The sequence below is a fragment of the Malus domestica genome, chromosome 06, assembly GCF_042453785.1.
Source record: "Malus domestica chromosome 06, GDT2T_hap1".
Classification (NCBI taxonomy): domain Eukaryota; kingdom Viridiplantae; phylum Streptophyta; class Magnoliopsida; order Rosales; family Rosaceae; genus Malus; species Malus domestica.
The window spans coordinates 34,310,616-34,336,103 of NC_091666.1; the positions used below are offsets into that span (position 1 = coordinate 34,310,616).

The 25,488-nt window shown below is 38.7% G+C and overlaps 5 protein-coding genes across 7 annotated transcripts; all 5 read right to left on the bottom strand.

Annotated features, from left to right (window-relative positions):
• Window positions 1-681: 681 nt before the first annotated feature.
• LOC103438078 (golgin candidate 2-like) lies at window positions 682-5,720 on the bottom strand. Of its 2 annotated transcripts, XR_011582451.1 has the most exons (10): window positions 5,403-5,720; window positions 4,109-5,218; window positions 3,837-3,947; window positions 3,614-3,673; window positions 3,238-3,295; window positions 2,791-2,936; window positions 2,093-2,218; window positions 1,523-1,570; window positions 1,020-1,428; window positions 682-796 (listed from the first exon to the last, which is right to left on the bottom strand). XR_011582451.1 is itself a non-coding variant. In XM_008376620.4 (9 exons), the coding sequence occupies exons 1-9, from the start codon at window positions 5,454-5,456 to the stop codon at window positions 1,093-1,095; spliced, it is 2,049 nt and encodes a 682-aa protein (XP_008374842.4). In that variant the 5' UTR covers window positions 5,457-5,720; the 3' UTR covers window positions 682-1,092. The 2 variants fall into 2 exon arrangements, 1 of the variants encoding a protein (XP_008374842.4); XM_008376620.4 differs by having other exon boundaries at window positions 682-1,428.
• Window positions 5,721-9,341: 3,621 nt separating this feature from the next.
• Window positions 9,342-12,296, bottom strand: LOC103409790 (ras-related protein RABA6a-like). Its single transcript, XM_008348581.4, has 2 exons — window positions 11,796-12,296; window positions 9,342-9,892 (listed from the first exon to the last, which is right to left on the bottom strand). Exons 1-2 carry the CDS (start codon window positions 12,017-12,019, stop codon window positions 9,436-9,438), a joined length of 681 nt encoding a protein of 226 aa, XP_008346803.1. The 5' UTR covers window positions 12,020-12,296; the 3' UTR covers window positions 9,342-9,435.
• Window positions 12,297-15,309: 3,013 nt separating this feature from the next.
• On the bottom strand, window positions 15,310-16,258 carry LOC103438080 (probable calcium-binding protein CML27). Its single transcript, XM_008376621.4, has one exon. It carries the CDS (start codon window positions 16,131-16,133, stop codon window positions 15,627-15,629), a length of 507 nt encoding a protein of 168 aa, XP_008374843.3. The 5' UTR covers window positions 16,134-16,258; the 3' UTR covers window positions 15,310-15,626.
• Window positions 16,259-19,143: 2,885 nt separating this feature from the next.
• Window positions 19,144-22,033, bottom strand: LOC103428323 (pentatricopeptide repeat-containing protein At3g18020). Of its 2 annotated transcripts, none has more exons than XM_070824219.1 (2): window positions 19,555-22,033; window positions 19,144-19,421 (listed from the first exon to the last, which is right to left on the bottom strand). In XM_070824219.1, the coding sequence occupies exon 1, from the start codon at window positions 21,897-21,899 to the stop codon at window positions 19,800-19,802; it is 2,100 nt and encodes a 699-aa protein (XP_070680320.1). In that variant the 5' UTR covers window positions 21,900-22,033; the 3' UTR covers window positions 19,144-19,421; window positions 19,555-19,799. The 2 variants fall into 2 exon arrangements, 1 of the variants encoding a protein (XP_070680320.1); XR_011582452.1 differs by lacking the exon at window positions 19,144-19,421 and adding an exon at window positions 19,423-19,469 and having other exon boundaries at window positions 19,555-19,763.
• Window positions 22,034-23,648: 1,615 nt separating this feature from the next.
• LOC103438081 (thaumatin-like protein) lies at window positions 23,649-24,970 on the bottom strand. The gene is made up of 2 exons (XM_008376622.4): window positions 24,810-24,970; window positions 23,649-24,560 (listed from the first exon to the last, which is right to left on the bottom strand). Exons 1-2 carry the CDS (start codon window positions 24,874-24,876, stop codon window positions 23,875-23,877), a joined length of 753 nt encoding a protein of 250 aa, XP_008374844.3. The 5' UTR covers window positions 24,877-24,970; the 3' UTR covers window positions 23,649-23,874.
• Window positions 24,971-25,488: the final 518 nt, after the last annotated feature.

Consider the following 25,488-nt stretch of genomic DNA (forward strand, 5'->3'; position numbering starts at 1 on the left):
TTCCACTATTGTGTTAAATGGCCACTTGCAGGAGTTTGAACTCACGCCGTCATGCAATGGCTCAACTCATTTCTATTATTATGGTAAAGGGTCACTTGCAGCAATATCCTAATTTTATCTAAACTAATTTGATAGAATTCAAACTCGGCTATAGAGGTGCACTCGTTATCCTAGCCAAACTTTTTTTTTTAATTTTTTTGGGTGAGTTCCTGCCCTAACCAAACTTGAGTACCCCTATATTCATGGAAAACAACTGTGATCGAATGAGAGCGAGCATTGAATTCAGGCTGAAGCTTGAAAACACTTAATATCATGTTTATAATATTCATGTAATTGTCGATATTTTCGTCAAAATATTCGAAAAATCAATGATCAACATGGAAAGGGGCGGTGAAATATAAATTTCATCCGATATCAACGAGATACAAGAAAATCAATGAATATCAACGACATTTATTGATATTTTGCCAGAACCTACTACGGATTTTGAACTTTTAATATTTTTGTAAGAAATTTTCTCTTATTTCAACTAAATTTAAATGAATTGATACACTCACCCTGTTGCAAATTTTCTTAATTTCTATTCAAGCAACCAATTTTGACATCAACATATCCTTTGATATTTCTATAAATTTGCATACCAACATTTCCACTTATATTGATATTTTATACACTGCAAAGTATCAAGCTGTGTACTGATTTATATTTATTAATTCCGAAATAACAATACATCCCTACCGTTCAGATAATTCACTGCTTTATTAGTCATTTGGGGAAAACTGCACAAATTACACCCCTACTAATTGACGGAGGTGGATGTATGCCCTCCCATTTCCATACTCTTCCCATCCCCTCATGTTTGTGTGGTCACGGTTAAGCCGCGTCAACTTTTATATTGATTTGTTTATAAAAATAATAAAACAAAAAGTAATAGGAATATAAAATATCGACGTGACTTAACCGCACACAAAACAGGAGGAGATGGGAAGAGTGTGGAAATGGGAGGGCAGACAATCCACCTCCCTAATTGAGACCTCCTAAAAATTGAGGAATAAACAAAAAAAAAAAAAAAAACAAAGAAATTATAGTAAACTATACACCAGCAGTGTTGTTAATGTTTTCCAAGGATATGACAGCCCCGGATTTCATCTCATTTGAAGCCTGAGAACGGGACATTAGAATGTAAATAACCCACAAATGAAGGCACACGAAGTACATCGCGGCCCATATTTTCGCAGTCGGATTCCTCCTCAAAAACACTACTCCGGCCAAGAATATAGACTCCAATTGCTGAAGTGCTGAACCCAGGTGCTTCCTGCCTGACCGGATTCTGTCCTCGAATAAAGGTCTGCCCGATTCTATGTCCCTTGACGAGGCAGCGGAAAATTCAGTCAATGACTTGCTTTCGTCTAGTGACCTCGAGACAGCCTGCATGATGCATAAATTTAGTACTGTCCCTCGGATAGATCATCTTGCGCATTAAAGTTTCGTCACAAAAGAGTTATCTGTATAATCAACATACCTCAATTCTGAACAGAAGAGTTGCCTTCTCGGAGGAGAGAGCTTCAACCTGGTTCAAGTGGAATCATAAAAAATAGCCTTTCAAAAAGAAAAAAAAACCACATCTAATATTTGAGAATCTAGGCTACACGAATTCCGTAATTAGTACGTAAGGGGTTAAAGGAAGCATCGATCCTGTTGTTCTTAAATATGAATGCAGAGTCGATTGTCAAAAGAAATTTTTTTTTTAAAATGTGCATCTTAGTTACTTTCACTTAACGGATCTCATCTCTATTGAAGCTTAAAGGTGTCTCAGCAGTATAAAACTTGACCATCAAGTGGAATATCATTCTATTCAGAAAATGTTCAAAGCTTTTAGTTCCATTTTGTTGTTCGTTTTTCAAGTCTGGTGCATCTCTGAGTTATTTGCTACGTTCCTTTCTTAATTATATTCTGTTTATTTTTTCAATAAACATACAAGTCGGTGATAAAGGCACACCCAGATGTTTTTTAATGGTCTTATTTAGGTAACCAGACAAATCCTCTCACTTGAATGACCAAGGGAATTAAGAACGGTGTTGGAATGACAAACCTGGGCTTGTTTATGAATCAAATGGTCAGTCATCTGAGCAAGCCTTCGCTTGAGCTCAATTTCTACTTCTGTTGGATCCTCTATCTCTTTCCTTGTCATTTCAATGTTTGCTTCCAGCTTCTGTGCCTGAAATGTAACACGTAATTTTTCTTGTAAATGATTACGGAATATCACAAAATGTGAGCAATGCATGAATCATCGCACAGTTCTATCAGGAAACACCATTTAATCAATGCTGTCAAAAGCTTCAGTTTTAGTGTTCATAGTCTTGATGAAATGTTGATTACTTTGTGGCCTAACATCCTTCAATGGATCTATTCACTTCCAAAAACGGAAAGATGACAGTCAGATGAATCTAGCTTCGAGGGTGTCACTTAGAGAGATTGTTTGATCTGATCATAGAAGTGAACGTATTCAAGAGATGGAAATCCACAATTCCTGGAGGCGTTGCACTAAAAACCTGACAAATAAAACCCAAGCTATTCACAACTTTTAACAGCACTGGACCAGTTTCTTTAGCCGTATGCAAACCACATGAATTCACCATCAAGCTTTAACTTTTCACAATATTCTATAAAGTAGTTTCCCATGCCCAAGTAAAATATTAACACAAAAAGAGAGAAAGGGAGGAAAGACATTAATGGATCAGCAGTTAAAAACTCTCACAGCTTTTGAATATTATAATGAAATCCTCTAACCTTATCTTGCAATCGCACAAATTTATCGGTAACAAAGGCATACTCTGCCTCCAAAATTTCTCGTTCAAGTTCAATTCCTTTTGACGCTGCTACTTTCTTTAGAGATAATTTTGTTTGATGAGTGTCGGAGATCTTCCTCCTGAGCTCTACAAGAAGAAAAAGAGTTCCAAGGGATGATACACCAAACATGATATTGATTTCAACATAACATTGAAAATTTCCTTGCATTGTGAAATTATTCACTGCTTTACAATATAAAGTCAATATGAGGCCAAAAAAAAGTCAGTCTCTATTCTCAATCTACTATAATCAGAACTTTTGTTTATACTCAAATCCTTTAGCCCTCGAGAGGAAATTTATATTTCAAAATGAAAATAAAAAATAAATAAAGAGGACTTTTCTAGTTTCCACACCCAATTCATTAGTTTACGATTCTAAAGAACTTACCTTCCTGGTTCACTTCTTTTAACTCAATTTGCTGTCGGAGTTCTGCTACCTGATTAGCCTGGACTCCCGAAAGAGTAAAAGAAGAAAAAGGGAAACATGTCAGCAGGAGTAAAAAAACAAAAACAATAGTATTGATAATGCAAAGCAACCAAAACACATGAGAAGCGTTTCGAATCCCCAATAATTGAAATGATAGACAAGAAGGAATGACTTTAAGCAAAGGAATGAATTTTAAAGTATTATTTCTCCACCATAATTGAACCACCAAAACAATTTAACCAACTGGACAATTATCTATTGCTCAGAACATCAATTCAGAAGATTATAAAATGTCCATTGGACCACATCAATCATCTGAATCAGGATATAATCGTACCTCTACTTGTAGATTCCATTGCACATTGGCTAGGGATTTTGCAAGATCTGCATTTGAAGTCTGCAACCAATTTTAACCTTTAGTAATAACAAAATTCCTAAATATGAGCACGGACTAAAAAGTTCGACAAAAGGGGAAATTCATACTTCTAGACATAACTCAGAATGAAACAGAATTGTTTTTCTAATACACATAAGAAACAGATTGGAAAAGGTTGTAGTACCTCCAGTTTAGCCAACCGTGCAAAGGCTTCCATTCTAGTGTTATTATGTTTCTGCTTTTCTAAATCAGCCGCTTCCATGGTTTCCATCATAGTCATTTGCAGCTTTGAAGCCTGAAGTGTGAACAAAGGTAAATTCAAGTAATAACGTTTTACGCAAGATGATAAAGACATTCAATTTCATTAGATAAAACAAAAAATGGACAAAGAGGATTAATGCAGCCAACCTAGGAAGAATGATAAGAACAACAAAATCCTAATAATCTTATTGTTACCTCTTGTGCTTGTTGCTTCACTTGCTCTTCAAGTATTTTTTCCAAGCTCTGCTTCTCACCCTCCAATCTGGCAACCATATTTTCCCTCTCTTTGATGGCCTCCACAGCTTTAGCTGCTGCTTTCTCTGCCAGAATCCTCTCCCTCTTCTTTCTCCTTTCCTCCTTCTCACGCTCACTCTCAGAATCAGAACTTGAACCTGTGTCTGTGTCCGACTCAGAGCTCCCATCACTTACCGAAGTAAAACCTCTCTTTAAATCCTCAGAGGTAGAACTTCTGGACGCTTCAATAGACTCATGCTTCCTCAACCGATCACCCACATTCTCCCCTCCTAACTTCTTATTAGAACCCACATCGTCCTTCTTCACCGACTGTAAAGAAACCTCAGCAGAAAGTTCCTTAGAATCAAAACGCCCACCATTTTCTTCATTTCCCTTATCTTTTGTTTCCTCCAAAGTGTTCAATCCCACATCTCTATAATCCAACTCTCGTCCTTCCAAAATCTTACCATCACTCTTCAACTCAACACTTGAAGCCCTCTCCGGTGAATTTGAAACCGAATAGCCAGACTCCCCCCCATCACTCACTTTCCCATTCAACTTACTTCCTTCCCCAACACTTGCCCTCCGCGCCGACTTCACAACATTATTACCGCCACTCTTTTGATTCTTCTTAGCCTCCAAAACCGACAAACCCGAAGTGGAACTGGCACTCCCCGGCCTCCTACCATCCTTCCTCAAACCCCGAACCCCGGGGAAACCATTGCCGCGATTCGCAGCAGAAGTAGCTCCCCGATTCGGTGTGCTACTAAGGAGTTGAGTCCAGTCACCGTCAGTAAGAGTCTTCCTAGGTTTCAGAACTCCACCAATATCTCTCTCCCTATTACTATTATTACCATCATCATTAACGTTAATGTTATTACTAACGATGTTTAAGCTCGGATCACTGGTTAATTTTCCGCGATAATCACTAATTTGATTTTCTAGGGTTTTCTTCTTCAACTGATCCTTCAAAGGCACACTGCCCCCCGCTCTCGTCGGCGTGTCCAAGCTCAATTCGTCGGCGATCTGCTTCTCGTTCTTCCGCAGCGACTCCGCAGCTTGCTGATCGATCTGAACCGTCCATTTCACAATCACACGGATTTTACATTACTACTCCAAACAGATCGAACTCAAAAATCAAAAAATTAAAAATTGCAGATTGACTAGTTAATTCAATTAAGATTAATTCTAATTAAATTTTTGTTTAATTTTATAGTTTTCTGGATTGGGAGGAGATGGAGGAGAAGAATTGAACCTGTTGGAGGATAGTTTCGGCGGCTCTGAGCTTGGAGGAGATCCAGTTCGCCATGGTCGCGCTAGTTCAGCGAAACGCAACGTTTAGTATTTCTGGAGAGAATCGAAGTGCATTGTTGGCGAAACACAGCGTTTAGTACTTGCAGAGGATGAAGGAAGAGGCGGAGGAGGAGGAAGAAGAAGCTTGGGGATATGGGTTGTAATGATGTGAATGGGGAGGGAGGTGGGTGAAAATGCTCCAGTGACGGGCGGGTGACGGTGTGAGTAATTCGGCCGTTAGATTTCGGGTGACCGTTTTGTGGTTGGTTTGATTTATGTCATTTTTAGACGTGGATGCCTAGGGCTTTTATCACAAATAGTTCCTGAAATTAATATACCCAATTAAGATGGTCTTTAAAATTGAAAATCAATTAATGTAGTCCCCGAATATTATTGCTGAAAATCAATGTGGTTATTCTTTTAAATTTCCATCAAAACTTCTGTTAATGGTTGATATGGCACATGTGGGACCCAATATAATTAAACATTCCCAGCTACTCTAGTTGGTTCTCGCCGAACCACGTCCACCATTGCGAGGTCTGATTCCTCCCTTCGTCTGCAGTGCAGCTGCTGCCATGTCCACGACATCGAGCCCAGTTGTGGTGTTGTTAGGGTCGCGCCAAGATTGAGTGAGCACCCTACTCTACTGCACCCTTCCTTCCTCCTTGCAAATCCAAATTCCTGCACCCTTCCTCCCTCCCTGCAAATCCAAACCACCACCATCCAAATTCCTACAAATCCAAACAACCACCATCTTTTAAATAAATTTGAAAATGAAAAAAAGAACAAAGGAGATCGAACGATCTGCTTCCCCCTCTGACCCAATCCGGTAATCCCTTCCACACACCACCTTGCTCTCCTGATTACTCCCTCTGATTACTCCTACGTTTTTTTGTCTTTGGAAGAACCAAAACATGTAAGAAACCATCCCATGATTTCGACCTCTCTCTCTTTCCCTCCTCTTAGTCTCTCAAAGATTGTGTGTTTTTGCAAAATATGGTGGGGAAGATGGTGGCTTGGTGCTTGGGTTAGGTGCTCACAGGTCAGAGCCTCTTGGGTGCTCACATGGCAGCAGCTGCGCTGCAGATGGAGGGAGGAATCAGACCTCGCAATGGTGGACGTGGTTCGACGAGAATCAACTGGAGTAGTTGAGAATATTTAATTATATTGGGTCCCACATGTGCCATGTATGTCATTAATAGAAGTTTTGATGGAAATTTAACTGAATGAACACATTAATTTTCAGCAATAATATTCAGAGACTACATTGATCGATTTTCAATTTTAAATACCATCTTGATTGGGTGTGTCAATTTCAGGGACTATTTGTGATAAAAACGCTTGATTATATTTTAGTTTTTTAAAAGTTTTTATTTTGGAAATTGTTATTAACACTCCAAAAATCTCATTCTGCACTTCAAATTTTCTATATTTGGAAAGAAAAATACACTTGTGAAGAGTGTAGAATGAGATTTTTTGAAGTGCCAATAACATTTCCCATTTATTTTATCATTTAGTACTACGGTTTAGTGATATTTTTTTTTATTTGTAAAAAAATAGATATTATATTCGATTATTGCCAAATGCGAATTTGAACCACATTATTGCTAGCCGATTATAAAGCTAAACTCACTCCATCTCCCTTAATATAGATAATATCGATTATTTAAAAAAAATTATTTTAAAATTTAACTAGTATATACTATGCGGGACTATATTTTATTTCTTTTTATATTTTAGGGCTAAATATAATCTATTGAGGCTACATGTTGCATGACGTGGGCCAAACTTAATTGACCATTTTAGCCAGATTTCCTTTTAGCTTTTGGTTGGAGACTAATTTTGTCAATTTTAGAGTCTAAGGGGACGTTTGTTTGACCGGATTAAGGGGGACAAGACTAGACTAGACTATAGTCCCTTGTTTGGTCTGGACAAGGATTAAGTTTAATGGGACTAAAGGGGACTCGCCCCGACTGAACGGTTCGCTAAACGTTCTTAAGGAGACCCCTCAATTTCAAGCGGACTGGTAGTCCCGTTCTCTCCCCCGCCGCTGATCCCTCATCGTCTCCCTTCGCCTTCGCCCTCTCCCTTCTGATTCGCACATTCGCCCACTCCATTGGGCCTTTACTATCCCACCCAAACGCCTACACCCAGAAAAACAATCCACTGATTCCCTTCATTTCTTCTTCGTTCAATTCACTCTCTTTCTCAGCAAAATCGTCATGGTTGCAACCACCAGACGACCATCACCAGAACCTCGCCGTCGATCTCCGCGTTCGTGCGCGACCCAGATGCAAGTCGGGACTGAAAGCGTACCAAATGCCCAAGTACCAGTTGGGGTTTTCGTTTATGGTGGGGAAGAAGCTGAGAAACTTGTGAAATTTAGTAGAAATTTGTGAAATTTGGTATTTGAATTTTGTGATCTGTGAGAAACTTGTAAAATTTGGGCCTTATGTTTTGTGATTCATGAGAAGCAGAGGTGGGGTTTGACGGGAAAAGAGGTAGATGGAGAAGGAAGAGAGGTTTGACGGGATGGAGAAGTGGGGTGAAAAATGGTTACAGACATTGTAGAAGTAAGAAGAAGAGAATTCTAAAAAAAAATTGGAAAAAGATAAAGTAATAGTAATATATAATAAAATTTTAATTATATATATATATATATATATTAATTTAATATAAAATAATATAATATTGCAGTCCTGCTTCTTAGTCCGACGCTGCACCAAACACTTCACTAAATCAGTCCAGCTTAGTCTAGGCTAAGCCAGTCTATCTTAGTCCCTGCAGCTAGTGCAGTCCAAGACAGTTCGGTGCAACAAACGCACCCTAAGTGTGGCCTGTATCCCTTGGCCGAAGAAAAGCGAGATGAAGACTTAACGCGCTATTTGCAAAAATGCTCTTTAAGATATATATATATATATATATTTTTTTTTTTTTAATTTTAAATCGATATTATCTACACTAAATAATAGTGGGGTGAATTTAGTCTCACTTTGGACTAGCAATAATGTGGTTCAAATTCACCTTTAGTGAGAATTGAATTTAAGACATCTCACTTACAAATGAAAAGAAATATTACTAGACCGTAATATTAAGTGGTGCTCTTTAAGATATTAGAATTAGAATGACCTAAACAAACGTATGTCTGGGGCCATATCATCCATTACATATCATTCATTCATTAATTAAAAGTGTTTAATTTCACTTTTGCTTAATTTTCTTCACGTTTTATTCATCATTGTCTCATCAGTTCCAGCATTTGGTTTCATCATTTTTCCTTGATCTTGACTTCTAAAATCTTTAGGTTATGCCTTGTCGTATGAGCATGTTCGTTGCCATCGTACTTGTCGTCATCATCACCTTATTTTTATTTATCATCGTCTCTTCATATTTATGTGAATTGGATGACAGCGAACCCTAAGTTTCTTCCTCCAATCTTCGATGCAAAGGTGTATTTGGTTTCATCATTTTCCCTTGCTTTTAGACTTTAAGATCTCAAGTTGTTTCTGCGATCTCTTTTTTCTTTTGGTTCAAAGGAGATGGTGAATCACGATTATCCACTATTTTCAAATTCGGAAGAACCTAGTTAGGAATTGCACCATATCTAAGGCCATGATAAGCAGATTCACAGTTTATAAAATACCGAACTCATGACTTCTAAATGCTTTTAAGTTTATTTGAATAGGAATTTTTTTTAAAATTTTGTTTCAACAATTAAATCCCATTATTTAAAAAAAAAAATCAGTTACTCTTTCTGGGACCAGAAAGACTCAAAAAGCATTTTCAATCTCTCTTGATCACCACATCTTGTGATTCACAATGCGAGGAGTCAAACCTATGACGTGTTCTATGAAATACTGACTTGGAATTCGTCCCTAATTATTAGCCAACCCGTGGTGGCTACAGTGAAATCCCATTTTGAATAAATATTTGTTGTCTCTATAAATGCATATTCAAACATATATTTGACGTTGGCACACAAAAAGTTACACCAGCTAATTTGAGCAACAATAACTAGATTGCTTAGTAGCCGTAACTTCATGATCATCACCACCAATATGGATGGTTTCCTTCGCACCACCGAGACTTTTACTCGCAACACTCGTTTCTTCCACTTTTGCTTCCAAACTTCTCTGCCTCGTAATGTCATGAATCTTAGAAATCATAACCAAAAATACTTGCTCCACGTTCACATTCTCTAACGCAGAAGTTTCCATGAAGCACAACCCTTCTGCCTCTGCAAAACTTTTGCCTTCTTCCTCGTCGACCTCTCGAGACTGGCTCAAATCCGACTTGTTTCCGACGAGGACAATGACCATGTCCAAATTACCAAACTCGCGAAGCTCCCGCAACCAGTTTCTCACGTTTTCGAAGGATTGTCTCCGGGAAATGTCGTACACCAGAATGGCGCCAAGCGCCCCACGGTAGTATGAGCTCGTGATTGCTCTAAATCTGCATTAATAAACCAAAGTATAATTAACCACCACTACTCAATACGCATAAGCATAAATATATTTTTCTAAATTAGTACTTCCAACAAAAACGTTAACCATCGCAAAAATGTCTCTGTGTAGGAAATAATTCTGTTTATAAGTGCTTTTATAAGAAGTGATTTCATTACAGACACTCCAAATGCTTCTTAAAAATGCATCATGAAGAAGCACCTAATAGATGCTTGTCCAAAAAATATTCTTGTAGTCCATAAACACTTACAAGTTTTTCAATGTAGTCAAATTGGCATATTTCTTTTACGAGCATTATTAGTGGAAGGCAAATCGAATCAAGGATTTCATGTGTAAAAGATAAATATTCTTAATCACTTGAACTACAAATCCGTTACTACAAAAAATGTTTTTAACCCTTAAAAAACAGTCTCAAAACAAATCCTGAATTCCACTAAATCACGGAGTGTGGATCACACTCATGATGTCTTGTATAATAACTTTACTTTTTTTCTTTTCTGAACAATAATCACATTACATATTAAATAGTTGTTGTGCGATGAAAGGAACTTTTCTCTACCACCTCAAGAATCCAAGATTAAGAAAGTTCACTGAAGAAGGTGAAAAGCAGAAAACTAGGGCAAAAATCACTTCACCTTAATTAGCGGCCACCTAATGGTTAGTCACTTACGCTCACCAGTAGCAACAACGATAAAGACAAAAGAAATTCAGAAAAGCAAATAAAAGGAACTCCAAACTTTGAGCTCTATCCTAGTGCTACTTTAAAAAAAAATGCAAAGTGGAATAGCGAGGAGATTCTCTTAACATATAATTTTTATGATTAATTTATGTTTTTGGTATATATTTTATAATGCTGATACAAAAGTTAATGTTAAACTAGTAGGTGACAAAGAGTCTATGAAGACTCTCACAAAGTCAGATTCTTCATAAGAGAAATGCTAAAAAAGCTCTCTCAAAGTGAGACTGTCCATCACCTTATGTTTTTTGCACAATGTTTTATAATGGTACGAGAATTGTGCAAAAAACATGAGGCGGTGACAAGTTCATGAAGAATCTCATTTTTAAAAAAGTCTCCTTAATATTTCTTCGTAGACTTTCTCCTTTAACGTCAATTTCCGCTAACATTATAAAACATTTTATCAAAACCATGAGCCGGTATAAAAGTCTACTTTGGAGAGTTTCTTTTTAACATTTATCAATATAAATTTTAGGTTAAAGGGCCCCACCAGCGCGGATTATTAAACTAGGGGTATAATTACAACTTTTGACGTTAATAGGACCAAATCATGAAGGGGAAGGCACGGTTGAACAGTTGTGTTCATATCCATAATTCAGTTGCTTCAAAAGATCGGCAAACGTAAAAGCATCCTTAAACCAAAAGGAAAAAAAATAAGAGAAAAGCTAGGGCAATTTTGGGAAAACTGATCGCATTGAAAAATAACATTCAACTTACATAAATATTCTACGTAATCAGCGCAAAGGATGTCGTTTGATCTATAACACAAGAAAAATAAAACATGGTAACAGACAAAGGGGAGAATGACTAACGTATGCATTCAGAATGACGCATACGTTCTAAACTAATAATACAACACGGGCTTGTTTTGCAGTATTTTCAAAATGGCTGAAGAAAAATTCTTAATTAAAATACAAGTAAATTATGGAAAAAAAACACTCTGAAGTGTTTTTATAACTCAAAATATATTTTCTAAAAGTTCTTTCAATTATCTTAGAAGTACTTTCAAACGAACCGTAGAATTGCCCAGTAAGAGGAGGTGGGTTTTCTAGTTATTCAGTTATAAGCATATGCATGTTCTTCAAATATATTCCAAAGACTGATCAAGTGAAACAAAATCAAAATTAAGAAGATGAAGTGAGGGAGGGAGGCGTACCTTTCTTGGCCGGCAGTGTCCCAAATTTGAGCCTTGACGATCCTATCGGCAACCTTGATATTCCGGTAAGCGAACTCGACGCCGATGGTGGGCTTGGAATCCAACCGGAATTCGTCTTTGGAAAACCTGGATAGCAAATTCGATTTGCCAACTCCGGAGTCTCCGATCAAAACTGCCTTAAACAAGTAATCACACTCTTCATCAATCGAATCACCCATCAACATGTATGGTAATTACTTGATGATCCAATTAATTACAACTCTTAAAACACTAATTAATCATAAACATAAAGACAAGCTAAGAAAACTTGAAGCAATTTGGGAAGAGGCAGAGCAAATGAAAGGTGGAGGAAGAGACCAATATGTTGGACATATATATATATATATATATAATGTGTGTGAACAAGTCCAAATCAGTAGAGCATGAGGAAATGAATTGAAATTGTTCATTTGCTTTTGGAGGGTAGTGAGTCCTTTACATGTGATAACATTGAAAAAGACATGATGACTGCTCCCTTTAGCACAAATTAAGCAAACTTTATTTAAGACGTACACTGGGTGGAGGTCAACCTCACAATGAATTAGCCATAAAAATTTATTTCGTATTCGCATTTGGCAAGGTGAGAATCGAACCTAAATCGTCTCACTTATAAACTAATCAAACGTAATCTCGAATTCACCTCAATTCTTTTCTTTTGCACAAATGAATTTAGTCCTCACGACAACTTATAATTGATAATGTTAGCGAGATACAAAAATCTCATTTACATTGAAATAAGTGTTTGACTAGTATAAAAAATTTATGTTTTTAATGAAGAGTCGTTTGTTGTCACTCCCGATTTATTGAAAGTGTCTTGTAAATTCAAGATTTGGACAGTAGATAGAATAAACCGAACTCATCCAGCGATAAACAAAGGACGGTGAGCATGACCACTGTTTAAAGTGGTGAGCTAATATAACTCCAAATTTGAATGCTGAGAGCATCATGTGACAGTCTTTTTGTGTGACATGACACGTGATTAGATTTGGATATAATTGGTACTGGACTTCATATTTCCCGTGAAACAACAGTGTCCAGCCACATTGACCAGGCCTGTCCTTACCGCAGAAACAGATTGGGCCTTATGATGAAGCCCATTCAGTTTTTTGGGCTTCAAAACTTATCTGAATTGTTTACTTTTCTCATCCGCAACTACCCAAAACAAATTATTCGGACGTACGAACTAACATATTTTTTTCTTTTCAAAACCTCACCTACATGTAATCCTAACACATCTCTAATTAAAAAAAACTTCCCACACTTTATATGTGTGCTCATATGCTAATTATATTAGAGAGTATCAACGAGTGCGTCAGATACTAAATAATCGGTTAACAGATGAGTGAGGTTTGCGTCTGAAATAGCATCAGCGGTTACTTATTTAATTAAATCAAACAATGGCAGCCTGGCAGGTGTCGTGATGTCCAAAACTTTGTGGAGGCACATCCAAATTTATGACCACGTTAGCCTCAATCCTATTCATATTTAAACCAGTGATGGTATGAGTCCGAGAGACAATTTGGTAGTATTATCTTGTTATCTTCTCGGAAGAAATAAATTGTAGATGCTAAAAATACTTTTTTCTAGAGAAAGAGGACCACATTCATTCACAATGGTCCTCCTGTTATTTTGTTCAAAGATGGTTTAGGGTTACTCAATTTTTTCTTTTCAAAAATAATTTCTTAAAAAAGTTGGGACTTCTATTGTAATTGATAAGTTAAATCTAGGGAACTTTAACAAAAACTCGTGGTACTGTTTACTTTAACAAAAAATCATATTTTTACACTAAAAATTCAACTTTGGTACTATTCATTATACCCTTTATTTTATTCTTATCATTAAAACTCAAAGTTTTCTAGCATTTTTCATTAGCTTCCTTTAAAACTAAACTAAGGAAAACTAATGAAAAGGGCTTGGAAACTTTGAGTTTTAATGATAAGGACAAAATAAAGGGTAAAGTGAATAGTACCAGGATTGACATTTTAGTGTAAAAATGTGGTTTTTCGTTAAAGTGAACAGTACCGGGTGCTTTTCGTTAAAGTTCCCTACTAAAACTATTGGTCCAAAACAACTCTACACATGCTTCTCAAAAAGTACTTTTATCATTGGAAGTAGGTGAACAATACCAATGAATGAAACTTTCATATTGACAGTCAACCCAATCATTTGTTTTTTTTTTTTTTGACACTATAGTTTGACCAAATACTTACTCTTTTTTTACAACTGCTTATTTTCATATCATAACATAAGCAATTTCAAAGGAAAAAATAATAACCCCAAATTAACAATTAAATGAATCACAAGCTGGTAATCCAGTGATAAATGATGAATTATGAGACTTCCTTAAAATTAAAAAGTGGAGGTCTCGGGTTCGAAACCCGCTGCTGTCGTGGAAGCCAGACTTGTGGCTAGAAGGAGTGCCTTATGTCTTCCCGAGCTTCAAAATAGATGGATAACTGTGACTTGCCATCAGTTGTCTCCCTTTCAAAATTCCGCCTCTTCAACTCGACCTTCCCCATTCTCTCTCTTTCTAAAATGGGTTCGAGCAGCAGTCAACTGGGCTCGCGCCCATCTCGACCCCGAGTCAATCGCACCGCCGGTAGTTCCAAACTCCCCTATTTCGTCTGCCATGGCTCCTCTGCACCTGCTACTCACGAGTAAACCTGGCATTTTGGACCCGACCCGTTAACCCGACCCAACCTAACCCTGACCCTTTAATATTAGTATTTGGGTGGATACTTAACAGGTCGGATCGTTAACGGGTGAACCCGTTAACAACCCGTTAAATAACGGGTCACTTTAGGTCAACCCTTTAACACCCGTTAGTTGATGATGTTTTAGTAATTTTAATAAAGTCTTGACAACAAAACATAAACTCTATGAAAATAATAATAATAATAATAATAATTGTTAACGTGTGTTAACTCGTTAGCTTAACGGGTCAGATTCAGATGACCCGTTAGCTTAACGGGTTAGGTTCGGATGACCCGTTAACTTAACGGGTCGGATTGAACCCAATGCAAACCCAATAAATCCGACTCGTTTACAAGTCTACTCATGAGATACCCTCCCTTTTCTTCTTCTTCATCACCAACCGTCAATAAGCACTAATCTAACTGCCAAGAATAATCTAACGGCCAAGAATCCTGATGTACCCTATAATTCAATCCGTGCTATACAAACCTAAAAGAGCAGTTTCCTAATTCCTAAAGTTTCGGCAACCTCGCAGCCCAACCATGTTTGGACTTTATTGACCGCGTGTCGCACGGTTGCACCCACCACCAATCACCATCAGATCTCTGATGGTTGACCCGTCAACGCGCCTTCTCATTGCGCCCATTAACGCCTTCTCCTCCCCCACCACCAGGCCCACCACTATTACACATGCTCCGCCGCCGCTTTTCACCTCCTTCCGCCGCCAATAACTAACTTATTTCTTACCATAGTTTTTACGAAAATATTCTCAAAAAGCAAATTAAAAGGAAAATTAATATCGCAATAACATTCATTAAGCCAAAGTGACCAAGGGGGATAGAGAATTTTCTCGAGAAACAAACAGAAAATAGAGGGAAATGCGATGCGATTTCGAGCAACTTCACCCAAATATAATCACAAATACTATACTTATTGAAGTGGAGGACGTGATCAGATCCTATTTTTTCCACGTACACATCCATTTGATGATCTAATAGTATATAATTTCCCTAAATTTCAAAAGTTAAACCCTAACAGATGGAGATTCGGATCTAAATTCAGCACCTGGATTGAGATAGATGACTACCGTGTGCGGCACTAGGCGGCAGGGTTGGCGGCATTGGTGCCGTCGGAGGAGGCTTTGTGTCCCATCATCTTCTTGAACTCCTCGAAATTCACATTCCCGTCGCCGTCGGCATCGACGGTCTTGATCATCCGATGGCAGTCCTCGATCGTGCAGGCCATGTTGAGGCGGTTGAGCACCAGGTGGAGCTCGTTGGCGGAGATGAGGCCGTTCCGATCCTGGTCGTAGAGATCGAAGGCGTCTTTGAGCTCGGTGACGCCGCCGTCCTTGGGGCCGGCGACCCAGAAGGCGTTGAACTCGTCGAGGCAAATGAAGCCGTCGTTGTCGGTGTCGAGATCGACCATGAAGCGCTTGAGCTCGTCTTCGGAGACGGTGGAGCCGAGGGCCGTGAGGACGTTGCCGAGCTCGTTGACGGAGATCTTCCCATCGCCGTTGGAGTCGAAGCTTTTGAAGACCTTCCGGACCTCGTCGGTGACGGCGGGTTTGGGGTCGGTGGAGGCTGGAGCACAGTTGGTTGCCATGGTGGTTGTGGTTTTTTGGTAAATTGGTATTCCCAGAGTCTGCAGATTTGAAGAGGGAAAGGGGGAAGTCTTTGGGTATTTATACAGAAATGGGGAAGTCAGGAGGGAAGGAGGATTTTTGGGGCCACCAAGAAAAGCGGGGAAAATTATAGAGAGAAAAAGAAAGCAGGACAAAAATTAGAAATTAAAATTGGAAATTTTATTATTGACCCTTGAATTATAGCCGTGTTCCACTTTAGTCCTTTGAACTTTCAATTTGATTTTGAGCTCATTGGAAATAACATTCAGTTAAGCGCTTTTAGTAAAAGTATATTGAAAATTTTAAGAAAAATACAAGTTATTTCTGAATGAAGCATCTGACACGTATTTATTACATAAAGTACTTATTTTGTCACATACAGTCAAAAACGTTTTTTGAGTTATATTAAAAGAACTTCAAAATGTTTTCTTGTAACTCAACTACCATAATTCCAAGCATTTGTTAGTTTTTCTTTCATATACAATATTTTGCTGACTTAGATATTCTTAAAGGTGGTCATGTATATTGCACGTGATGAAATTGAAAAAAGATTGTGATGGAATCTGAAATTTAGAGAGCTCAAAACCAAATGCGAAGGTAAACTAAGCAATGGAATCTGATTCCTTTGGATAATTGTTGGTGCGTGGGATCAAATTTCAAAGCGATAACGCGGTGTGGGAGCTTTCCTATTCCACTTTCGAGTTTGGGGAAGATGGAAGCTCGGAAGAAAGCGGGGATTGGAATGGGATGGGATTGATGGCGATTCAATACTCTCACCTTCCTTCATTTCCCAAATACCTTATGTAGGCTAGACATACAAATTCATTTTCGATCCATTGCACACCTTAAATTATCGCTTTGAATAAAGTAGATTTTGTATCAAACTCGTTATTCAAAAAATTAAATTAAGGACCTCTCCATGTTAGCAAAACATATTATACTGTTTTTAAATTGTAATACCAGTAACGACACACGACGTAGTCAAATGCATGGATAACTCAATACTCGAATTATAGTTTTATTTCAAGGTTTTTTTACATATAATTGTCCCCTTAAAATTGCCATTTAGTCTCATTTTTACCTCCTAAAACAAAATTTGTCCAACTTTGTACTCTAAAACTCCCAAAATTGAGTCATTTTCATCCTATTTTCATAAATTATGTCTCGTGGTCGTTAAACGAAAGAGCAATATGAACATTTCATATCATGCCGATAGAGATGAGCTGTTAATTATTTTGGTTGGTGAAGCCTTAAACCTCTAAAACTGCCAAATCTCAGCCAGCGTGGACGAAAACGGGGTTAAATGGCTCGATTCTGACAATCGAGGGTGCAAAACGAAAACAAAACTTTTATGAGGCAAATTAAAAAAATAACCCTAGAAATATTTTTAAATTTGCGATCGAGACTAAAACTTTTGGTGTAGAAACAAAAGAATAAATAAAGACGTGACACGTAATCTTAAAAAAATAAAAAATAAAAAATAAAAGAAGAATCTCAAAGTTGAAGTGTTGAGTGTCACGTCACATGTCACATGGGAAGATCGTTTAGCTCACTCACTCCAGTAGGTATATTATTTTCCCGCGTCTACGCCACCGCGTGGACGTCGCAGCGGCAGCCACACTCGGTTTGCACACGGTTTCAGTCCTACAATATCTATACTAATATTAAAAGAACCTTTCTTGTCAAAATTTTGCTTCCTTTTTTTCTATTTTACTTTCACTTTTGATATACAAGAGGGTAAAATAGTAATTTTGTATCTTTGAAAAGTAACAATCCTATCCATATTTTCTTATTTTACTCTCATTTTTTATCCACAATATTTACATAAAGAGGGCAAAATAGTAATTATGTAATATTAAGATAAAATATGCACTTATTAAGAGAAATTGTCCCACTATTATTTTTTCATACTCTTTTTATAACTTTAAAAACTAATGAAACTCCTTAAGAAAAAAACAAAAAATAAAATGAAATTGTTCACACACACATAATGTGTGCTCATCGGTTAGTGCAAAAAGAAAATAGGATCCAATCGTCAGGGCAATCAACACGTAGTGTTTTCTTTTATGGACAATGATTGTCTGTCCTTCCACTTTTGATGCCCTTTCTTGCCCTTTGTTTGTGTGGTCACGGTTAAATTAAATCAACATTTTATATTACTATTTATTTTTATCTTATTATCTTTATAAAAAAATAATATAAAATATTGACGTGACTTAACAGTGATCACACAAAATAAGAAAGCATGGGAGAGCATCAGAAGTGAGAGAACAGACAATCCTTGTCCTTCTTTTATAGCTTTCGGCCTTCGAAATGGGCCCCAATGTACATTGTTGATGTTGATAGAGAAATCATTTGGTACGAAAAGTGGTAAATGTTGTTGTTTGTTTGTTTGTTAGTTTTTTTTTTAATTTTTTTTAATTGTAGCAATAATTGCTTAATTTTAATTCAATTGGAGTAATGGTTTATCAACTAAAAAATTCATGATCATTAGTCCCTTAACCCATCAATTGTCATTTTCATTAACTCCGTCAAAATAAGTTATGTTAGAATGACCATTGCTGCAATTAGACTAGAGTTGAGGGACTGTTGCTACAATTGGGTTAAAGTTGTGGACTATTTCTTCAGTTGGGTTAAAGCTGATTGACTATTACTACAATTTTGAGAGACCATTGCTACAATTTTTCTCATTTGATTTTCCATATTTGCCCCTCGATTCGGTCTCATGTGTCTGACACGTGACTCGTTTTAGTGGAAGTACAAATGGAATTGAAGAAAATGATCATAGCTGCACGTTTTAAGGAGTTAAGGAATCAATAGTTATAAATTTTTAGTTGAGGACATTGCTACAATTTCTTCTTTTTTTTTTTCCTTTTTTTTTTTGTCGAAAGTAGATGTTGGTCCTTAAAGGAAAAGTGTTGGTGCTTTGAGTGGAGTGGCAGTTGTTTTGGAGTGCACTGCACTGCACGTATTGAAGATAGACGGGAGGAGTGGGACTCAAGATTTTCTTTTTCTTTCCTTTTTCGGGTTCAAGCGAAACATACCTCCTCCTGGTCTGGCCATTTTTTCTTACAATATGACTATTTTTGCAGTGGTGGTGCTTAATAAAGTTGAAGAATCAAGCCTAACCTGGAGCACTTTCATGAGGAGCGAACGATGGCGGCCTTAGGTTCCCCGGTTTTGAGCTCCTGTACTCGTAAATATACACGATTGCACCCTCATTTACAAGAGCAGAATCCAAAAACATGATCATGCTGACTGCGAGATACCTGTGTGAATTCGGAGTTTGTAATTCGATTACACTCTTGTATGAATCTCTGTACACCGTTCAATCAATCAGAACTCATATCCATCGCTCTAATTTGTATACATACATGATACATGTGCTTTACGAAGACTAACCTCCACGTTAAATTCCTTCATCGAATTGGAAACTTCGGAGTTTATTGCAACATGATTTTTATGTCAATCCTTCAGACTAAGATACTTTGTCAATAAACAAGTATGCGCCAATTTACCTTATCCATTGGGCAATCGACCATCCTTTCTCTCTTTCAACTCTGTTTGGAGTTCAGTTATTGTCTCTTCTTTGTCCATGCTCTCTTGTTTCCGATTCGCTCCACTCAAACACACATTTTCTTGCTCATCTACCCCTGTGGCCCATTTATTGATTGAAAATTCGAAACCTCATCACAAGATTGTTTTCTGCCACCCTGCAACTTGTCAAGAATCCTCCATGTTACAGAATCTGGAGCCAGTCCGTTTCTTTTCATCTCTCTTACAACTTCATACGCTTCCTTCCTCAATCCTGATTTGCAAGCAGCGTCAATCACAATGTTATAACTGTATATATTCGGAGAGACCCCAGCATCTACTAGTTCATAAAGGAAATGGCACGCTTCTTCAAACCTCCCAGAACGACAAATCCCTTTGATAAGGGCAGCATACACAAAATTATCGTGGATCTTTGATGGCCAAATAACCTCATCCCAAAACTTCTTAGCTTCTTCTATTTGATCTGATTCGCATAACCCGTCAATTATTATAGTATAAGTAGTACTGTCAGCAGCCACGCCATCGTTTGCCATGCCATTGAACAAATCCATTGCTTCTCTTGCTTGCCTATGCTTGAATAAACCACGAAGTACAGCATTGTACGTCACAACATTAGCTCTGAAACCTTTCTCGGGCATTACATGGTGCAACATAACAAGAGCTTCTTGAGTTCTTCCCACATTTATTAAACCACTGATGATCGTTGTGAAGGTCACCACGTCTGGTGCACAAAACTTGCCACTCATCATGTCATCAAGTACCTTTAGCGCTTCCTCGATTCTTTCCATCTTGCAGAACCCATTAAGAACTGTGTTTAGGGTGATCACATCAGGCTGACACTGGCTCTGGAGCATCGAAACAAGTCCATTCAAAAGCTCAGTCATGTTATTCACAAGACACAACGCTCTCAAATATATGTTATAAATCCTAGTTCTGTCCACTCCTTCCTTCTTTAGCATATATTCAAGAACCTCCCTTGCCTTCTTGACGTCCGATTCTAGGCACAGACCTTCCAATAGGACCTTGTAAGTGTACTCCGACGGAAAGTAACCAAAGTTCACTCCTTCCTCCAGCAACTGATAAGCCCTCATGCAACCTCCCTCTCCCTCCTTGCTCAGTCCATGTAAAATGGAATTATATGACGTTAGCTTTGGAACAAACCCTTGACTCCTCATAATATAAACAATCCTGGATGCCCCATGATGCCTTCTGGCTTTACAAAGCGAATCTATCATTTGTCCATAAGCAAAATCCTCTGTCACAGTCTTCCCCTGTGGCATATCTTCCGCAATGTCAAACACTTCATTAAAAAACCCTTCTCTACACATAGAATCAACGAGATTCCCAAAAGCCGCACTCTTTACAGTCTCATCGTCTTCACCTTTCATGATCTCCCAGAGCTTTCCCATCAATTCTTTTGCACGCCCAAAATCCCTCTGCCGAAGAACACCACGAATCATCACGCTATGCGTCAGGGAATTTGGCGCCACTCCCCTTTCACTCATTTCATCGAACACCTTCTGGGCATCACCCAACGCACCAATCAAACAATACCCATTTATCAATGTAGTGTAAGAAACAGCATTCGGACAATGCCCTCTACTAATCATATCAAACAACACTCTATGACCGTCACTGGGTCGTAAGATCGAGCAAAATTGGTCGATCAAACGGTTGTAATTAACCAAAGACGCCACGAAATCGGGCTTAAAATTTGTCAAACAGCGCAGAACACGCAATGTGGCATGTGGGGTTTTTGAATCCAGCAACCGGGCAACAATAACATTGCAAGTGCGCTCGTCGGGGGCGCAGTCGGAAGCTACATAGTGGCCAAAGCGGTGGTGGGCTTCATCGAAGCGGTTGGAGTCGCAGAGAGCGTGGACGATGCTGCTGAGGTTGAGGGAGTCGGGACGGTAGCCTTGAAGGCGGAGGCGGTCGAGGAGGCGGAGGGCTTCGTCGACATCGCGGTGGGTGGCGCAGAGGGTGTGGATTTTTTTGGTGAAGTATGATCTGTTGTCTTCTATGCTGATTGCTTGGTCTTGGTGGAGGTGTTGCGGTGGTTGTTGATCGGAAGGTGGTGAGGTTGTGGAGAGGAATGCGAGAGGTAGGGTTAGGGTTTTTGGGGTGATGAGGGTTTTAGACGATGGAATGCTTGTGAGGAACATGGTGCGTTTGCATGCTTGTGCAATCATATGTTGTTGAGATCTTCTCGGTTGGAAAGCATGCAAGAAGGGGGACAATAAGAATACAAATTGCTGGGTGACCCGCTCATCTCATCGTATTTAAGTGATTTGGGCCAAAGGAACTGTGGATTGTTTCTCTTGGAAAATAAAGTCCGAAGCCTCTAGACATTGGGTTTGTACTAGATTTTGTTAACCACCTATCTAATACACGAGAGGGTCTTCTATACGACACTCGGAATTCGGTGTTTGGAAGAAGTGAATGTTTTTGTGTCTGCGGCCGCACTGACACGTGCTTCGGTTATTGGATCCCAAAATTTCTCGTAATGCAATGAGTCTCACCTATGTAAATGGAGTCCGCCTCCTCTATTAGAGAAGTGGTTAGTAAATGTAATCCACATAACATTATTCTTTTCTAGATCAAAGCATAACATACACAATAATCCTTAGCCGTTGTAATTTAACTATTGAATCTTTAACCGCACTTTCAATCTTTAATTTACCTATTTCGTATTATGAGTAGGTCTACTTTAGAATTTGGAAAAGAAAGAGGAGATGTGTGTCTGTTTGTGTGGTGGAATCCATCCATGCTTGGAGCACTGTAAGTAGTCTGGATGATTGAGTCCAATGTGATTTGTTTTATAGGACGGTTCGTGTCAGTATTTTAAAACTATTGTTCTCGGAACTTTGCAGGAATCGGGATATAATGTTTTGTTTGATAATTATAAGCTCCCAATTTAAAAGAAAACACTGCTTTGTCAAAAATGTCAGAATGCAAGTATTTAAAAAAAAAAATTGCATCTAATTTGAAGACAAAAATGCAACTTTTACCACATATTTATATTATCATTTGTAGATTTTAGATTCTTTGGATCTTAGTGTTTGGAACTTAAGGGCCAAGAAATCCAAACTCTTAGTTTGTGCAAAAGAAAAACTGAAGTTTTTGGTTTGTGTAAAGTGATTCTACAAAATAAGTTAATAAGAACTATCGGATTTAATTAATTTGAATGTTCAAAACTACCTTGTTCTTGAGCTCCGGAATCCGGACGGTAAAATTTAAAGTAAATCTCTGTCCCATTAGTTGCTAGCCAATCGTTTATTTAATAAGTAATACAATTTTTTTGAGACATGACAAATAAATATTAAACGGCAACCCTACTAAAACGGATAAGAAAGTTTCTACCCCAAATGTTCTTACGTCTGCAGATGTTACCATAATTTGACGATCTACAATTAATTATGTTCGAGCAACCACGTGAAATTATGGAAGATGGAACAGTTCATGAATGAAGGAATCAATGGGGAACATGGGACCAGGAAGAGTAAACACGAACAGTAGTAGTAAAAAGCAAGATTGATAGATTGATGGCCCCAAAGCTCAAAGGGAAGACCAATAATGCCGAATCTCTTCCATCAAAATTATTGGATTAAGTAATTCGGATTTTTAAAATTTCATCAAACCGGTCCATCCGGTTCATCGGTTTTGATTTTTTAAAAGATCGGGATCATTTGATTCGATGGTCTTAGTGAAAGAGATTCGGAGAGAATGCTGGTGCACGAACAGTAGTAACGAGGGCAGACAAATGCTCCTGAATTAGGGAGGGCAAACAAACGGTCCGGAATTTTTTACACTAAAATCTAGATCTGCCATTGGATTGGGTGTGTGGATCGGAGGTGATTGAGAAAATCTGTAACCGTCTGCAGACAATTGGACCGGCACACACTTTTCAGTTCACAGTCATAGAGAACTGAGATTACTCATTTTATGAAAATACCCCTCACTTTCCATTTAATCACATCCATACATTACAATATAGCAGAAATACAGATACCCCTAGACCCTGCAACTAAACCACAACCATAAACTGAAGGTTAACAGAACATTAACTCAGTATTACGGTATTAATTAACCCATAATTTAACCTGCTATGGATTAACTTGATTCACTGCTAGGTAATAATAATTAATTAAGGTGGAAGAGATGAGATCAACGGTGGTGAGGGCAGAAGGTGACCAAGTAGTTTCCGCGAGTGCAGGTGGCGATGCTGGTGGGGTCGTCGTAAGCGTACGAGTAAGCCTTGGGGCACGCTGCCTTGAAGATCTTGGAGTACGCCGTCGGCTTGCACGACTGAGGGCTGCCGAAGCTGCCGGTGCAGCAGTACCTCGGCGAGTTGAAAGCGGAGCAAGCGCTCTTGCACGCCACCACTCTGCGGTTGTCGTGGGAGCGGACTTGGAGGCCTACAGGGCACATCATGTTCAAGTCGCTGACGCAGCCGGCGTAGCTGCACTTTCCGGAGCCCTTAAAGGGGGTGATGGAGATGGCGAGGTTGTAGCCGTCGACGAGGCTTACGTCGTAGAAGTCTTGGTCGTTTCCGAGGGTGATTTCGGCTAGGGTGGCGGGTGGGGTGCCGCCGAGGCCGCTGCAGAAGAGGTTTCCGCCGCAGTCTCCGGTGGCGCAACGGCCTCGGCCGGAGGCGTCGAAGGCGCAGCCGTGGCGGCCCCAGAAGCGTCCGGACCAGAGTCGAGGGAGGTGGAGGGTGTAGGCTTTGTTGGGTGGGAGGGTGAAGCCGCCCCGAGCGAGGAGGGGCTGGCCGGCGCTCGGCTGGATGCCTGGCCACACTGGGTGGTTGCACTTGTTGTGCATTGTCAGTGTTGTGGCGGAGGAGACCGATACTGCATTTAGGTCACACAGGAAAGATCATCAAGCTAGAAGATTAACTTGGTCTATGCAAAAATCAAATGTAAAAGAAACGAAGCCACATTTTGTTTCAGAGAGAGAATATATAGAATATAGTATGATTTCCGCACGCACATTTTCTCAACGACGAGTAACAAATAAGAGTGTGCAGAGAGATGAGTGTGTGCGGAAATTATTTTCCTAAACCATACACTCCGTATACATAGATGGATTTGTATGCATACCAAGAACGTGGAGAAATAGGAGGGTGGAGAGCATGATGGGGAGGCTAGTCTTCAGCAATGCGGCCATAGCTGAGGCTTGAGAGATTAGGACAGAAGAAAACAGGGTTGCTCTGCTTATGCAAAGCAATCTCTGTAAATGGATGGAGATAGGGAGGGGTTTTATAGAGAGAAAAGAAAAGGGGTAAAAGTCAAGAAAAGCAGAAAGGAAATGGTAGGGTAACTAGTAATTACAAGAGTGAATGGTGGTGGGTAACTTTATTTTGAAATGTGGAACAAATGAAGATGGTGGAAATGTCTGTACCAAAATAAATAAATAAATGGTTGGAATGTGGGCCTATACTTTGATGAGTAGGGAAATTTAGAAGGAGCATACTACCCACCCTTCTTTTTATTTTCTATACATTTTTTTTTAATTTTCGATCATCAAATTAAATGAATTGAAGAAGGTTAAAAGACAAAAATTAATAAGAGATATGTAGAAAGTAAAAATGGATATGTGGATAGCACCGACAAGTTAGAAAAGACTTGTTTTGGGAAAACGGGAAGAGGAGAGAGAGATGAATGGGTAATGCAATGCAATGCAAAAGAAATTTTGTGATGTAATTGAAGAAACGAATCGTTACATCATGTGTCAGTGTTACAATTTAAGTAGAGTGATGCTCAAAAATATTTATCTTCA